Below are 16,033 nucleotides of genomic sequence, written 5' to 3' on the forward strand. Positions count from 1 at the left end.
ACATATGTTATAGGACTTTGTTAATTTTGTAGAGTGATTATAGCAGGTGGTATACAAGCTCTCCATAGAATTATTATTATTGTTTTATTATTAATTATTAATTTATTGCTTTAGTATATTATTTATTATATATCATTTAATAAAATATTCATATAGGTTTCATGTTCAATTAGAGGTTGGTTGGTCCTTTTTTCCTTTTGGGTTATTGGTATATAAAAATACTAAAGAACTAGGTCTATGTTCTATATCATTAAGCAATAAGAATACTATATCGGCCAGAATGTCCAAATCTAGGAAATGAGTTACAAGTTAGTCAATTTTGTGTGTTTTTTGTCAGTATGAATGAGATCCGAATCTGATTGAGGCACTATCAACAAAAATGGAACCTAATTAGTGTATTGATCACATCAAACAGGAAGTTTGAAAAGAAAGAAATAATGCAAGAAAATACAGAACGGCATTGTTGACGCATTACGTAGAGGGTACATGATAACTCGCTGATGATTTGCTAATCGCGGCGGATATTAGCTAATAATTGACGACTATGGAAGTGCATTTAACGTAGATACTTTACAAATATGGGAATATGGCGTTAGGAATATGTGAGTTTGGCAAGCAGTGAAACTAGTTATTGAATTATGTTTATGTTTGGCGATATAATAAGAAAATAGTAAATATATTGTACAGGTATTATGAGACAGTAAACGATTTGGTAAAAAAAAATGTTGTTAAAATGATTTGATTTAAAATGTTCATTGGAATTTCAAAATAAAATTGAGAGAATGTCTTAATGATTAGTGAAATTTGATCTGTATCCAGATGACGAGTATTGAAACTACAGAGTCAAGTGAAATTTGACGCAGAAGTCTGAAGAGTTTTTCAAATTAGCGAATAAAAATATTATTTAGCGAAGGAGGCAAATTGAAAGAAATTATAGCTGGCATGAACGTATGTTAGTTTTAGTGAATGAAGCTGAAAATTAGATTAACACGAATTTCGAAGATGTTGATGTATTGAGATCCTGGAGATGTTGGCAAGAGTCACAAGGCGTTTAGGCGGGGAAACGTAACAACCGAGACCAAGACCAAAACTAGAAAAGATAATTATGTAGTGCTGGGTGCTGAATACGTCCTTTAATATGTACATTAATCTATTATACATAACCTTAATATACCATTTAATTATTTAACTTTTGTTTAAACTTCATTGGCTTTTGGAACGTCACTCATAGGTTTTGGGTAAAATTTGAATAGCTCTCTCTGCAAAACATTTTAGTTGAAATAACAAATAATATTTGAATAACTGTTACACTTACGGAATAAACAAACGTTTCTATAATACCATCCAAGTGTGGATCATACTTTTCGAGCGTTTCTAGGAAATGTATTTTCGTCTCCTCAGAATGGTCTTCATATAAAAGATCTTGATAGGCCTTTTAAATAAATACCATTAAATACTAAATATATATATATATATATATATATATATATATATATATATATATATATATATATATGTATAGATATATATGTATAGAATATATATATATATATATATATATATATATATATATATATATATATATATATATGTATATATGCATATATATATATATATATATATATATATATATATATATATATATATATACATATATATATATATATATATATATATATACATATATATATATATATATATATATATGTATATATATATATATATATATATATATATATATATATATGTATATATATATATATATATATATATATATATATATGTATATATATATATATATGTATATATATATATATATATATATATATATATATACATATATATACATCTTTATAAATGGGGTTTACTTAAGATGTATAGAAGACGAAATGACAGCAAGAACCAAATCTAGTGCATGCTGCAAAGTCGGCTCATGTAAGTTTTTATAAATTTTCAATGACACTGTCTTTTTTTTGGTTGTACAAAGAGTCGACATTAGTTAACATCTTCTTTTAACATCAGACCTCAAGAATATCAAAACGTTCCAACCACCTATAAACACTTTAAAGCTAACGTTATTTACGTTCCAAAACTTACCTTCAAAAGGTATTCTATCCCTTCGACATAAATACTTTTCGTCTTCAAAATGTCTTCCAATACATCTTCAACTCTAATTAAGAATTTTCTATACTATAGACGAACATTTTATATTAATACATTGACGACCTACTTTATTTTTGTCGATACAGATGTACCAGTAACTCGATGTTCCAGATCACTATACTGAAAAATCATAGTATTATTCTGAAACTGTTCAGCCTCCCTTATATTATTTCCATTATTTTTAAAATGAGATGATATTCCTTCGTCATTTATAGGGTCCTTAAAATTATCTTTCATGGATTTGCTTCTTTCATATCCTTTATTCCCTTCTCTATTCTCCTCTTCTGAAATAGTACCTTCCATCAACGAGTATAAAAATATCGATATTTTACAAAAAATATATCGACATTTTTAAGAAAAAAGTAATATAGTGAAATATTATTTTAAAAATATGTTTAAAATATATTTTTAAATATTTCAAAAAGTAGTAATATTTTTTGGCGGTCTTTTAAAATCAAGTACTCATTTTTAAGGTCTATTAAAAACTATATTTAATTTATTTTGAAAAGTACCGAAAAAGATCGACTCAAAAAATGTCGATATATCGATATATCGGCCATAAATATCGATATTTTCTGAAAGTTTCTTTTGAGTCGATATTTTTCAATACTTTTCAAAATATTAAATATAATTTTTCTTCATCCCTAATTCTTGGATAATCTTGGATAAGAAAAATATATTACCCGTAAGCAATAATTGTGCCAACTATGCCATCGACATTAAAATTTAAATTATGGAATATTGATATCTTTAATATTGACGACTCACTATTGACTGACTTCAATTACTTTTCAGACTATTTAGTTTTTCTTTTGGAATAAAATACGATTAATATGTTTCCCTTATATACCTCATTTGTTTATTATTGTTAAACCCTAAACAATTACTGCACTAAGATTTATATAAGGTACAACACGACTTTTTTGCTTGGTATTATACAAATGTTCATCCGAAGTTTAAACTTACTCTGAGTCTCACAAAGCTGTTTCAGTAATATATTTGTTATTTCGTGACTCCACGTCTTTCTGATTATGGCGTTTTTGGCATCCAGCACGAATGTGTAATCGATTATTCGTCCCTTTTTCTTACCAAAATCAGTTAAATGTATCTGATTTTTATCATCGAAAGTTACAATTTGCAAATCATTTGTATATATTGATTTATAATAAGTAAACCTATTTTTATGACGCTGAAAAGTATAAATTAAATACCTATATAATAAAATTCAAATAAGACAATTCTAAATGTAGACTGTGAATTAATTTTGACTGGAAAATATACTCTATTGTAAGAGTAGTCGTCTTCTTTTTTCAAAATCAAACTGTTTCAATACTTTCAGTTTTAATTGGAAGACCTCATTTAGTTTGAGCTTTCGACTTCTCAAATTCCAATATTTTTTACCAGCGTTCTTCGGCTTGTTTCGGAAACGTATTTATTAATACTAATTAGAGAAAATACTGCTACAAAAGATTCTTGTAGGGGGTCTAGTGAACTCACGAAAATAAAAATCGGTTACATAAATGAAAATTAATTCACAGTCCTAATATTAATCTATCTAAAATGTATAAAGATACGTTATCTTTTAGTGAAGGCCTTAGCATAATAATAGCTATAAAATTAAAAATGTCGCTAAATATTCAATAAACAATGCTATACACTATTTAGCTAAAAGTGAGGTGGCATATCATTGTTATACGTTAATTTATATTAATACAAGGAATAATAAACTTAGAAACCGTGACATATACATTACCTCATATGTAAAGATAAGAATGTTTTCGAAAAGATATACCATTGAATTAAGTTTTTCAGGTTGTAATAGTGTAAATTTTTCGTTCATTATAAACGGCCCATAATGTTGTGGCTTTATCGGGCTTTTTTCTATCGAATGTATGATTAAAGCATCATCGCCTTCACTCATGTACCTTTTAATCTTGTTTAAGGTATATTCTGTTGTTTTGTTGGTAGGTTGACTTTATTTAATTCCTTAATTATATTTTCGAAAAATAATTTATAGTTTGCCAGCCTTTGAATTGGTTTTATCAAATACGCTGATATGCCAAATTTGTCTTTCACTATTACTTGCCTTTTCTGAAATATACATATATTGAAATTATTATTTATCAGTATGGGGTCCTACATAACAGTTACACATTATACTATATATAAAAAAAAACTTATAAACGTGAAATAGATTTTTAACATATTATGGCATTATTAGTGAATAATGCCTTATATAGGAACCCTGATGCACAATTGTCTTAAGTCCAGAAAAAGAGAGAAAATAAATAGTAGAAATTTACTAATCCGACTTTCAGTAAATACTTTGAAAATTAGCTTGGAAGAAACACATATTGGTTTGGACCCAATTATTTGGGGTTTTATATTTTATAATCTTATATTAATTGTTTTCTTTATTATTATTCTTCTTCCCATTGCGCTACAGCCCAAACTGAGCCTGGGCCTCCATGCTTGTTAATATCACAGTGGGTTGCCAAGAAGCTGGCCTGCACCTCCCTGAGTTTTATCTTCCTAACGTTTCCGGGATCTTTCCGCTGGTTTTTGATGTACACTCGACTATCTACAATTCTTTTTTATAACTTTTTGTCCTCCATTATTATCACATATCCTGCTCAGTGTAACCGTTGTAGTCGAATGAATTCTGAGAGTGAGAGTTCTTTATACAGATTGAGACTTTTGAAGTCATGGTCTACGTTTCGCTTTCACAGCTTCTTTCATTGGGCCTTATTATTATTTTGTGGACTTTCAGCTTGTTATTAGGGTGTAGGTTTTTTTAATTTAGTGTGTCAGACAGTGCGAAATAGGTTTTATATGTTACATTTATTCTTGTGCAATCATCTTCAGTACTTGCTGAGTTCAGTTCCACTTCCAGATATATAAAGTGACCATGATTCAATAGTGTCTCCTATTATGATTTGTGCATCTTTACTACCTCGTTTCTGTATTAGAGTCTTTGTTTTACTTGAATTTACAGCCATCTGTAACGTCTTGTTGGTTAGCAAGTTCTTCTTCTCGATGTCTACCTTTTTCACTATGTATTTTTAGCTAGATTTAAATAGGGTAAGAGTCAGCTTAGTTAATTGGTTCGTGGATTCTCTTTTTTTCTGAAAGAAGAAGACCTCTAGTGTGTTTTCCATTTTTGCGTTTATTATTCTGGTTAGTTTATGCGCGGTATTTCATCAATATCTGATACAGTTTATTTATATTAAACGAGTGATAAATCTATTTATAATCTTTAAAAATCTTATATGTTAATAATATGTAATAGCTAGTTCTGTGTGGACCTAATCCAATTGATATTAACCAAATATATTTTCTGCAAGAGGTTGTAGGTGTTGGTTAATAACGTGAGAATTTTGGACGCAGTGCATACAAGAAACTTTTCGATCATATCTATCCTGTTTTAGAGTATTTCTCATTTTACAAATAGGATAAATAATACTTTCTGTAGTCCTCAGGGATTGTCGCCTACTTCCATTTGCATTTCCGTTCTCTTCAATCAATGCACAGATAGATTCTGATAGGCATTCCCCACTTGATTTATAGATTTCTGAAGAAAAGTCATCTATAACTGCTGACTTATTGTTGTTCTGAATCTTTATTGCTTGCTTGACTTCCTGTAATGTTGAATGGTGTATTCGTTGTTAGCGCTTAGATTCGTGTCTTGTCTGATTTCAGCATCCTCTTGCATCTCAAATAGAGTTTGTAATATTGCTTCCAAATGCTCTTTATACTTTGATTATCGCTTTCTATTTATCCTTTTTCGTGTATGCAGAGTTTTGTGTGGGGTGTCGTTTTGTCATCTACATCATGACAATGTATCAAAATGGAAACTAAGTAGAAGTTTAAATATCAGAGTAAAAACCCGTTAAAGAATGTATAAATATTAGGTATTTTAGGAATAGGAAAGTTGAATTGACACGTAAAGCTACATGTTCAAATTATTATAATGACTTCTTCAATCACGCATATGTAAAAACTCGTGAGCAAAACCTCATATGCATAAAAGATAAAACGCAGATTTGGTTAGAGCACGAAAAACTTTAGAGCAATGTGGGGTAACAAAACCTACACAATGCAACACAAACTTAGAAAATCATATTTTAGGGGGTTTCATACAAACTACATATTGCTGAGTTTAGAACACATTATTTTGTATGTTTTTGCATTATACATACCTGCAATACACCGTTTAAAATTTTGACAGTTGCATTGGCTTTAGGAACATTCCTCATATATATTGGATAAAGTTTGAATAACTTTTCCTGTATAACGCTTCAGTTAAACCAATAGAAAATATCAAAATCTCTGCTACACTTACGTAATCAATAAAAGCTTCTAGAATGCCATCCAATTGTGGGCCACAAGTGTCAAGAGTTTCTAGGAAGCTTATTTGATGTTGATATATTTTTTTAAGGTTTCCAAAAATTATATTCGCTTCATCCGGATAGTATTCATATAGAAATATATAATAGTCCTTAAAAAAAATTTATTACTGAAAAGTATAACCTAGGATGTCATATGTGTATTATATAAGTTATAAAATGTGAAGGGTTTAATATAATCAAAATTTACTTTATTTTAAACATTATTTTATTTTATGGAAAGAAGGGGTGACTGTTGAACAGCGATCACAGAACGATACAGTCTATTCTCACATAAACCAAACCCGTATGTCAAAACCTCTCACTGACCACATAATTCAATCTTAACGTATACACGCCGCCTCGTTCATTTGAATGCACACTTCTAAAGAAAACACCAAAAGTATATACGTGGACGTGGTAAAGCCAATTTCAAGGTATACCCCGCCTGGAATGGTTTTCCAAATCTTAATGACTCCAAATTTAATTATTCCACGGATGATAGACCAAGATATTTAGACCATTTACCATCAAATGCAAACTTTTGTTCAAATTCCAGAAGAACTAAGAACAAACACCTGACATATATACAATATTTATATAGCAAGGTGTTCAATAATGATTTGTTTTAAAAGATCTTCAGCTAGTCGAGGAATTGAGAAATTGATTTGTGGAGCGTCTGAATAGTTTTCAACGGGTTTTCCTATTCTTTTAGAAAAACTTCAAATTCCTTCAGTGATGGAAATATACTCCTCATTTACTGCTCTAAAACAACCCATAATGATTATAATTGATGTTTGGATCTAAGGAATATGACGATTACTATAGGACCTCCCTCAACTGCAGGAAGCAAGTAGTCTGAATCATAGGCTTCTTTCGGATTCTCTATACATAAACCCTCTATCACCGTTTAGATTTAAAAAGAAACTAAGAAATATTTTGACCAGCAGGTTTGAAATCACGGACCACCTAAGAAATATTATAGGGCAAAACCACTTTAAAGAAAACAGGTGTCATGTATTTATCATACAAAGTCCTTAATATAAAACGTTTTGCTTAGATGTATCACAGTTTTCAATTTTATTTGTTTTATTTCTTTAACTAATAGAAAGATAATATTAATATAATCGTTATTTTGCAGAAGCCAAATACAATCAATGTGTTAGGTGAAAGAGGTTTAATTGTGTTAAGTACAGCCAATAATATTGAAGATTTTCTTACTTACTGTCAAAAGGCGTTTTATATTTTTGACATAATTCTCTTCTGTAGCTAAAAGTTCTTCCAATATGTATTGAATTCTAAATTTTAAAAAGTTATAGTATAACGAAATACAATATATTATGTTGAAAATATACCTTTTTGTTATCATTATAATCTCGTTATTTATTGAATCTTCTAAATAGCTAACACTTTCAATTCTATCTATAACTTTGTCATCCGTTAAGGTTTCTATTCTTTTATGTTCCTTATTAGTACAGCTATCATCCTCGTCTAAAAGAGAAAATTAGGTTTAAAGTTTTTTTTTTAAGATCTGGCATAATGTAATATCAAGTACCAGTCTTTTTTATTGATATTTCAATCGTCCTTTATTATTAGATACTAAACGATATCAGTAAAATTATACAATGTAATTGTTACTGATATCTGAATTCTATACCCACGAAGACTGCAACTTTTTTTAGAATTAATATTATTATTCGTTTTTTTTTAATTCTGCTAGTACACATATTTAAAACAATTATTAAAACAGTTTATTTTAAAAAATTTTTGGCTTCTGAAATTCATATTTTCAGACTTATCTGAACATTCTTCTATTTTCTCCTAAAACTCATCATACAAAAAGTTCAAGCCACCTTTACCAATGGTTGCAGATGCAGCATTTTCCCCATAAAATTCCAGAAGATTACTACAATTCAAAATAATAATGAAGTAGAATCCATCACAAGTAAATACACCCTACATTTATTATATTCAATGAAGAAAAGGATAAAACAAGTTATATTTCGTATATATACCCATCAACTTACCGAATTGTCATCAATCAGTGATAACTTATAATAACTTCTAATCTGTAAGCAAAGTATTGCATCATATATGGACCATATAACAAGAAAGAACAACCAACAGATCAATAAAATTCGTAATTCTAAGCATTCGTCGAAATAATTATGATCATGCGAGATCATCTCAACAAACATATGTTTGCCCATCCAAAAAAACTACCAATTATCGTCATCTATGTGGTCTAATATGGTGCTAACTGCAGTATGTAAAAATTTAAAATTCAAAATAAAATAAAAATTTTAAATTAAAATTAAAATAAAAAAATTAAAAAAAAAGCAAGTGTTGCTTTACCAAGACAATGCACGGTGTCACAAGTCAGTGAAAACGATGGCAAAAATCCATGAAGAGGGCTCAAATTGCCCCCTCGTCCACCGTATTTTCCAGACTATTTCCTGTTCTCAGATCTCAAGAGAATGCTCGCGGGGAGAAATGTTCGTCGAATGAAGAGGGGATCGCCGAAACTGAGGCCTATTTAAAAGCAAATCGTACTACAAAAATGGTATGGAAAAGTTGGGGGGTCGCTATAATCAGTGGAAAAAAATGGAAAAAATAATTTTGCAAAAAAATATGTTTTATTATGGTAGGCCGGGGACTTTTCGATTGACCTGTTACATCGCAGAAAATTCATCTATTTTTGCGTGGTAAATAAAGAAATTTCGATTGTGAATAGGAATTACATTCCCAGTCATTTCATGTAGTAGTCACATAATAAAAAATGGTCTCTAACAAATCTCTCTGAAAGTGTAACTTGGGTTTTTATCTTATATGTCTTTCAATTTATTGTCTTTGAGCCGTTTTAGTCCTGAAGTCAATTTTTTGCCACATCGAGTTTGACATGGAAAACTGTTATTTTATGTAGAAATTGTCAAAATCGCCAAATTTAACAGTTAGGCTAAGTTGTATAATAGTTGTTCACACTGATACTTCGCATTTTCATCAATAAATATAGTTGATCCTGATTACCACTGTATGACTATTATCTATTACTACTTAAAAAAAAATTATAAAAGAAAATCCTAAAATACTTGGTGCCAATCAACAAACCTCTTTTTATATCAATATATTTATTTATAATAAATGACATTATTGACTATTAAGCATTTATTGTAAAAATAAAACGGATCTATTCTCTATAATTTCTCAAAAAATGGTATTTTTAATAAATATGGAAAGTGGATTTTGAACATTCTTATGTTACACAATGTTAGATAGCATTTTAGCTTCTATAGAAAGCATTTGCCTTTACTACTTCATTAAATGTATGCTGCAACTTAAGTTATATCGTTATATCAGTGTCTTGTACATTGTTAGGCACTTCTCCTATGCTAATTAGATAAGAAACATCTACAGATTTTTCGAACTCAAGAAATTAAATAAAATTTTATCCTAAAAAATATTGATCTCATAAAAAAACAGCTCTAGATTCATAAAAAAATACCGTTAGAAATGTTCCGAAACATATGTCTCCTCTTGTTAAAATATTTTCGTGAAGTGATAGAGCTAGTTTGTAAAAACTTAAATCCGAGAAATGGATATATTCAAGAATCAAAAGAATCGTTGAACGCAGTGTTGTAGTCCATCACATCATAATCCATTATCGATATATTACTCATCGATATATCTCGCGATTCACAATCGAAAATTCTCCAATTTTATGATAGGAAAAGGACACATAACTAATTGTACTCTTCGACGGAACGTTCGGATGGACCAAGGTATCTCCAACTTGCGGTTTCCACCAATCTGCAGGACCAACAGGTCACCTATTACCAATGTTTCTTGTACACGATGCCAATCCGTTGTCCGTACCAGTCGTTACGATTCTATTTTCAGCAAGTCTTACTTTCTAAATTGGTGTATCTTCAAGTCTTCCAGGACAAAGTTGTCAGAAGAATTTTCAGTGCTCTTTGGTTCGTTAGGAATATCCAGATTCACAAGAAAGCTTATGATGCTTACGCCGAACGACTTCATACCCGACATTTTCAGGAAATATGTTTCGGATCTCATATATTTTAATGACAAATTTTTCATTATATTGGCCGATGTCACAGACCATTCGGCCCAATTCGGAATTGTTAAAATGCCACATGTTGCTTTAGGTGATATCGACACACCGGCCAGGAACTAGTGCTTCGTAACGTTTTCCCAGTTACCAGTGCAAAGAACTAAAAGTAAAAAGTACCAGTAAGGATCATTGGTTCAGTAGATAGGATGGAATTTAATGAGTAGCCAAGAGGCGGTCTTCACATCACCTATTCAAATTCTCATTTTCCTGCGAGCCTCCCCAGACCTGTACGTGGCATTTTCCTACCCGGTCCCAATCTCAAAAATGTAACCGTCATCACCGTTATTAACTGCATAATGCACTGAAGGCGCACTTGAACAAATAATAATTCTTGTCAGACGACTATCTTTGTAAAAATATTAATTCATATATTATCTCTAATTACTAATGTTTTAACTATGACGCATAGTATGATATAGTTCTAAACCGCTGTATATTACGCTACTGTACAAATAAAAGATAAACTTACTAATCCTTCAAGATCCCCTTGCAGTCCTCGAAACAATTGCTAGATATCTATTCTCGTATTTAATGCCAACTTCGATCTTGGTAAAAATACTTGGAATTATGGTTACTATTCTTCGATTATAGCAATTTATGAGGTTTATTATATTGTGTACTAGAATAAATAAATCATACTCAATTATAATCTAAGATAAATAACCGCTTCTGAAAATACTTAATACCAAATTTTGATAAAGATATCAAATATTGATAAAGAATTGATAATTGCATCAAATATTTCATGAATAATAAACCCCATGCTTTTTGTTATTGTGAAAAAAATGGATAAAAAGGAATTTCGCGTCTTGATAAAACATTGCTTTTTGAAAGGAAAAAATACAGTTGAAGCAAAAACTTAGCTTGATGCCAAGTTTTCGGATAAATGTGTGAAAATTTTATACGTGCCTTTGAAATTTGAGTGTTTTCAAGGGGACCACCTCGGAAGTACACTCTTTCAGTGAACATACATTTAAAAATATATAGAGCCGAACGTAGAAACTTTTTCTATTTCGAAGTCGGTTAAATAAGCAGCAGCTCCATAGTTCGAAGTAAAATTCAGTGGCTAAAAAGGCAATACCAAAATATGTAGTATTAATAAAACATTTTTACATAATTTTTACTATTAACAAATGTGTATTATTTTACCAGATAGAACCAGCATGGGTTTAAAAGTATTAAGTAGGTCACGAAAGGGCAATGTGAACATAAATTAAAATTATCAGGCCATAGCAGAACAATGTTTGGGAATCACTAGCTTTACCAAATACTAGCATTAAACAGGGTAGTTAATTTAACTTTCTTTGGCGTCTTTTAAAAATATCTTCCGTAATAAGGTCATAGCCTCGTGTTCTTTTTTTACAAATTAAAATAGTGTTTAATTTCTTCCAAAACTTCCCTAGAAATAGCCATTACTATCCTCTCCTTCCGTTATTGGAATTGAGGTATAGTAGGATATTATTTCCTTGACTTGTACGGAATCATTCTTCAAGATGGCTTTGGCGCCCACCGTATCACAACATCAAGCTCTCTAATAGGAGGCGGTTGTTAATACTCTAAATTATTATTCACGGAGAGTTAAAGTTAGTTCTTTAATTTCCTTTGTTAATTGCTTTGTGGCTCTATTAAGTAAGGTCTTACCAGATGGGCTTCTTCTTCTATATTTGCGTTTTTCTACTAACAGACTTAATATCTTTTTGTAACTTTAAAACATGTTATTTAATAAATTAGCGAGCAAATATAATAAAATCGAGTTTTTCTGTATATGTTACCTTATGTTATTTATAATAGGTATTGCCAACCTTCACCGAGGAGTAAGAATGAGTATATTGGCGCATATATTTGCTGTCAATGGTAATGGTAACAATATAAGGCCTGTGTTTGCATTCATAGTGATTCTTAAAATTTTGGAATACAGTTGTCGCAATTTTGGTCGAATCTCTTCTTATTTACTTAAATCGACATCGCAAATCACTTACCTGTTAAGTACCCACTGGTTAAGTACCCACAAATGTCCTTAATCTACTGTGGAAAATAAAATAATTCTACGAACTCAAGTAGCTTTAACGTCTCAAACCCTGCAATGCTGACGAATTATTACTTTAAAAGAAAAATCTAAAGATATCTAGATTCAACAGAGATATAGTATCCCATAGGATAAGCCAAAATACAGGAAATCGAGATATATATTCACATAAATATCAATCATATCGATGTTCAAAGTAAAGATCTAATAACGTATATTTTATAGAATTAGCTCGGATTTACCTACTATTCCAACTTAATGAAAACATCATCTTGAATGATTTGATGAAACAATGCTCTTCAACTCGCGAATGAACTCTCGCATTTCGAAAAAATCTTTAACGAAAATTTTAGAGACACTTTGGTAGTCTTACTGCATTCATTGAATTTATCAAATATTACGTTTTCGACGACAATAACGAGATGAGACGAGATGTCGCTCTTAAAAAGGAGGTATAGGAATGTTCGTATTATCGGAATGTGTGGCTGTAGACGCAGTCGTTTATCGAAACACTCACTACAGGAATTCGCACGGAATATGAAAACACCGGCTAAATAAATACTTGTTGATTTCTAGAATGATATATGTGATCGACAGGATAATGGATGGGAAATTAAGTTAGGTAAAGGAAGTACGGAAGCGCTATGGAAGTGGTACTATTAAAAGGGGTAGAGAGAAAGACGCCATCGTGATGGTTTTTTATAGCCAGGACCTCATGGTACCAATCCGCCAGCGTTGCCAACCTTTGAATTTAAGGTAGATATAATAGTGGTGGCCTTAATGGTTGTAGCGGTCGCTACACCTCTCCTCTCCTAGATGAGCTGCCGATGAACGTACCTCCATGTGGTGCAGGTTTCTGAACACACCCGCGATTACGCAATCAACTGCCCAGGGCCTGCTTATGAGATGGAGATCTAACCTTAGTCAAGAGTTTTTAGAGATCAGCTGCCATCGAAGGACAAGCAGGACGTAGTTCGTGTTGGGGCGTTCCGATTAGGGTACTATAGCGTGGTAACTTATATGTCCCGTTTCGTGGTGCAAGGGTGTTCATGCGTTGATGTCATTCATGATGGGCTTCTGTGCTCTTCGTCCATCGCGCTAGTCTCGTGGGATAACGTCGACCATGTGATGGTGATGGGTTCCTAGCGCTATCCTTCCATTTGTGTCTCTAGCACCTGTCGAGTAGATCCTATTGAGCTGTTTTATCCGTTATCCGACAGCTGTCAAATTTATACACTCATCTTTTGAGGGTTAGGGCTAACTAAAAAACATAGGTATTTAATTCTAGTTGCGCCATCTATGTGTCTGGTCGGTATTTTTCAATTCATATGTTATATCAGGAGGAAATTTTCTTTATTTATTTGCTGTCCCTACAAGTAATGCAAATGTAATTTCATGAGATTATAATTTTCTTAATCGCTAAATCATAACTACTATAACTTTTTAATAGATCCAATAATAGGGGAATAACGACGAGTAATATAAAATCTTAAACAAAACTGCTTAAAATTAAATAAAATTATTTAATAATATATTAGCTCACTGACATTCCGTGTTAATATCGTTTCAAATACAAAAGGAATTGTCTTCCATTTTAAAATTGCCTGCCGGCATTTGGCGGTACATCGCTGCCAAATTTACGTCACAACGGAAATTTATATATCCATAGTGTATTTACATACAACACAAATGACAAATAATCTACTGTATTATAATTTGAGCTGGTAACAGGCAGCGGGTCTGCTAAGTAAAATAAAAAATAAATACTAAAATATTTGTATCGCCGATCTGACAGCTTCATGATAGCTTGAATTGGGCGTATTTCGTTTTATTGGAATTTACTTATTTATATACGGCATATTACACAAAATTAGTATATGTATGGTTTAGGTATTTTAATGTCTGAAACTTCTTTTGTATCTATTTCGCTTTTGAAACTTCTTGTGATGTTTTGAACTCTTCAAGCAGTCCCACTTGCGGCTCTTTCTATGATACTTTTTACAGTTTGCCCGTTAGAATCTTCATTACACTATTGTACGGAGGAGATAGCGGTTAAATTTAAATATATATATATATATATATATATATATATATATATATATATATATATATATATATATATATATATATATATATAAATTTAAATTTAACCGCTATCTCCTCCTATATATATATATATATATATATATATATATATATATAAATTTAAATTTAACCGCTATCTCCTCCTATATATATATATATATATATATATATATATATATATATATATTTAAATTTAACCGCTATCTCCTCCGTACAATAGTGTAATGAAGATTCTAACGGGCAAACTGTAAAAAGTATCATAGAAAGAGCCGCAAGTGTTAAATTTAAATAAGGTTAAATTTAATAAGGTTAAATTTTAAGGCAAGGTTAAATTTAAATATATATATATATATATATATATATATATATATATATATATTTAAATTTAAATAGCAATAATACTGATCTAGATACCTTTCAATTAGTAGGACTTAGCTAGTATATGACTATATTGACAGATTTTTTAACACATTTATTCCAGATGCAAAACAGAAAAACTAGTAAATTAGAAACAAAATTTAATGTCTATTATTTTATGTATCTCCAAGTCATCTTTCATTTAACATACGAATTTACGTGTCCAGTTGTTTATCTACTAAGGCGAGCAACATTAGCCGGAACAAATATTAGACTAATGGCGCCAAATCAGGCAATATGCTTCATGCGGGAGAAATTCCTAACCCAAGTTCAAGAGGGTCTTTTAGGTCAGCGTTAGCGTAAAGCACTACAACTTCATCGCGCATTTGTCCAGTAAATTGACTTTTCTGGTTAAGTTTGGCTTTTTGTGAGCTGCAGCATTCTCTATCCGCAATCTGACCAGTTTCCAAAAGTTTGTATCAAAACACACCATTCTTGAATTACAGGAGGTTTTAAGTGGCTCCCTAACGTGTCTACATTTATGTCCTTTTTGTCTGTATTGCCTCCATAAGTGACTCTTAATAATTTCAGAAGCTTTAGTTAAATTTTCCAATCACTTCAACTTCATGTAGCATTTTGCGTCCTCAAACTTCGAAGTATATTAAGACATTGTTGTTGCCAAAATCTAAATCGACTCATTTACACATTTTAAGGTACAATGTCAGAACTAACAATTTCAAAAATTAAAATCAGTTATATTAATTTCCATCCTAAAATATATTTTGAGAGATTATACGGTTGTTGTTTTATAAGTGGAAATAAAAATATAAACAACTTATATTAATTTTTTTATTATCTAATTATTAAATTGTTACTACTCGTTATGTA

The 16,033-nt window shown here is 30.6% G+C and overlaps 2 protein-coding genes across 8 annotated transcripts in view; one reads left to right on the forward strand and one right to left on the reverse strand.

Annotated features, from left to right (window-relative positions):
- LOC143193584 (uncharacterized) overlaps positions 1–16,033 on the forward strand; it is a 100,308-nt gene that overhangs the window by 16,165 nt on the left and 68,110 nt on the right. The gene's annotated exons all lie outside the window — the stretch shown is intronic.
- Positions 179–6,645, reverse strand: LOC143193014 (uncharacterized). Of its 5 annotated transcripts, none has more exons than XM_076398930.1 (8): positions 6,506–6,645; positions 3,917–4,254; positions 3,130–3,352; positions 2,231–2,447; positions 2,098–2,170; positions 1,316–1,432; positions 1,175–1,259; positions 179–290 (listed from the first exon to the last, which is right to left on the reverse strand). In XM_076398930.1, exons 2-7 carry the CDS (start codon positions 4,082–4,084, stop codon positions 1,197–1,199), a joined length of 861 nt encoding a protein of 286 aa, XP_076255045.1. In that variant the 5' UTR covers positions 4,085–4,254; positions 6,506–6,645; the 3' UTR covers positions 179–290; positions 1,175–1,196. The 5 variants fall into 5 exon arrangements, 4 of the variants coding, with proteins under 4 accessions (XP_076255045.1, XP_076255044.1, XP_076255047.1 ...); XR_013004928.1 differs by having other exon boundaries at positions 185–1,090; positions 1,145–1,259; XM_076398929.1 differs by having other exon boundaries at positions 185–1,090.

The sequence above is a fragment of the Rhynchophorus ferrugineus genome, unplaced genomic scaffold (assembly GCF_030347505.1).
Source record: "Rhynchophorus ferrugineus isolate W39M unplaced genomic scaffold, kcgeb_rfMv2 rfM3, whole genome shotgun sequence".
In the NCBI taxonomy this organism is placed as follows: Eukaryota; Metazoa; Arthropoda; class Insecta; order Coleoptera; family Curculionidae; genus Rhynchophorus; species Rhynchophorus ferrugineus.

Excerpts from the sequence above, each read along its gene's own strand:
- LOC143193014 (XM_076398930.1), bottom strand. The coding sequence starts at position 4,084 with ATGAGTGAAGGCGATGATGCTTTAATCATACATTCGATAGAAAAAAGC. Across the intron at positions 2,448-3,129 it reads ACAGCTTTGTGAGACTCAGA|AAGAGGAGAATAGAGAAGGG; the intron begins GTAAGTTTAAAC and ends GTACTATTTCAG. Across the intron at positions 1,260-1,315 it reads TAGAAACGTTTGTTTATTCC|AGAGAGCTATTCAAATTTTA; the intron begins GTAAGTGTAACA and ends AATGTTTTGCAG.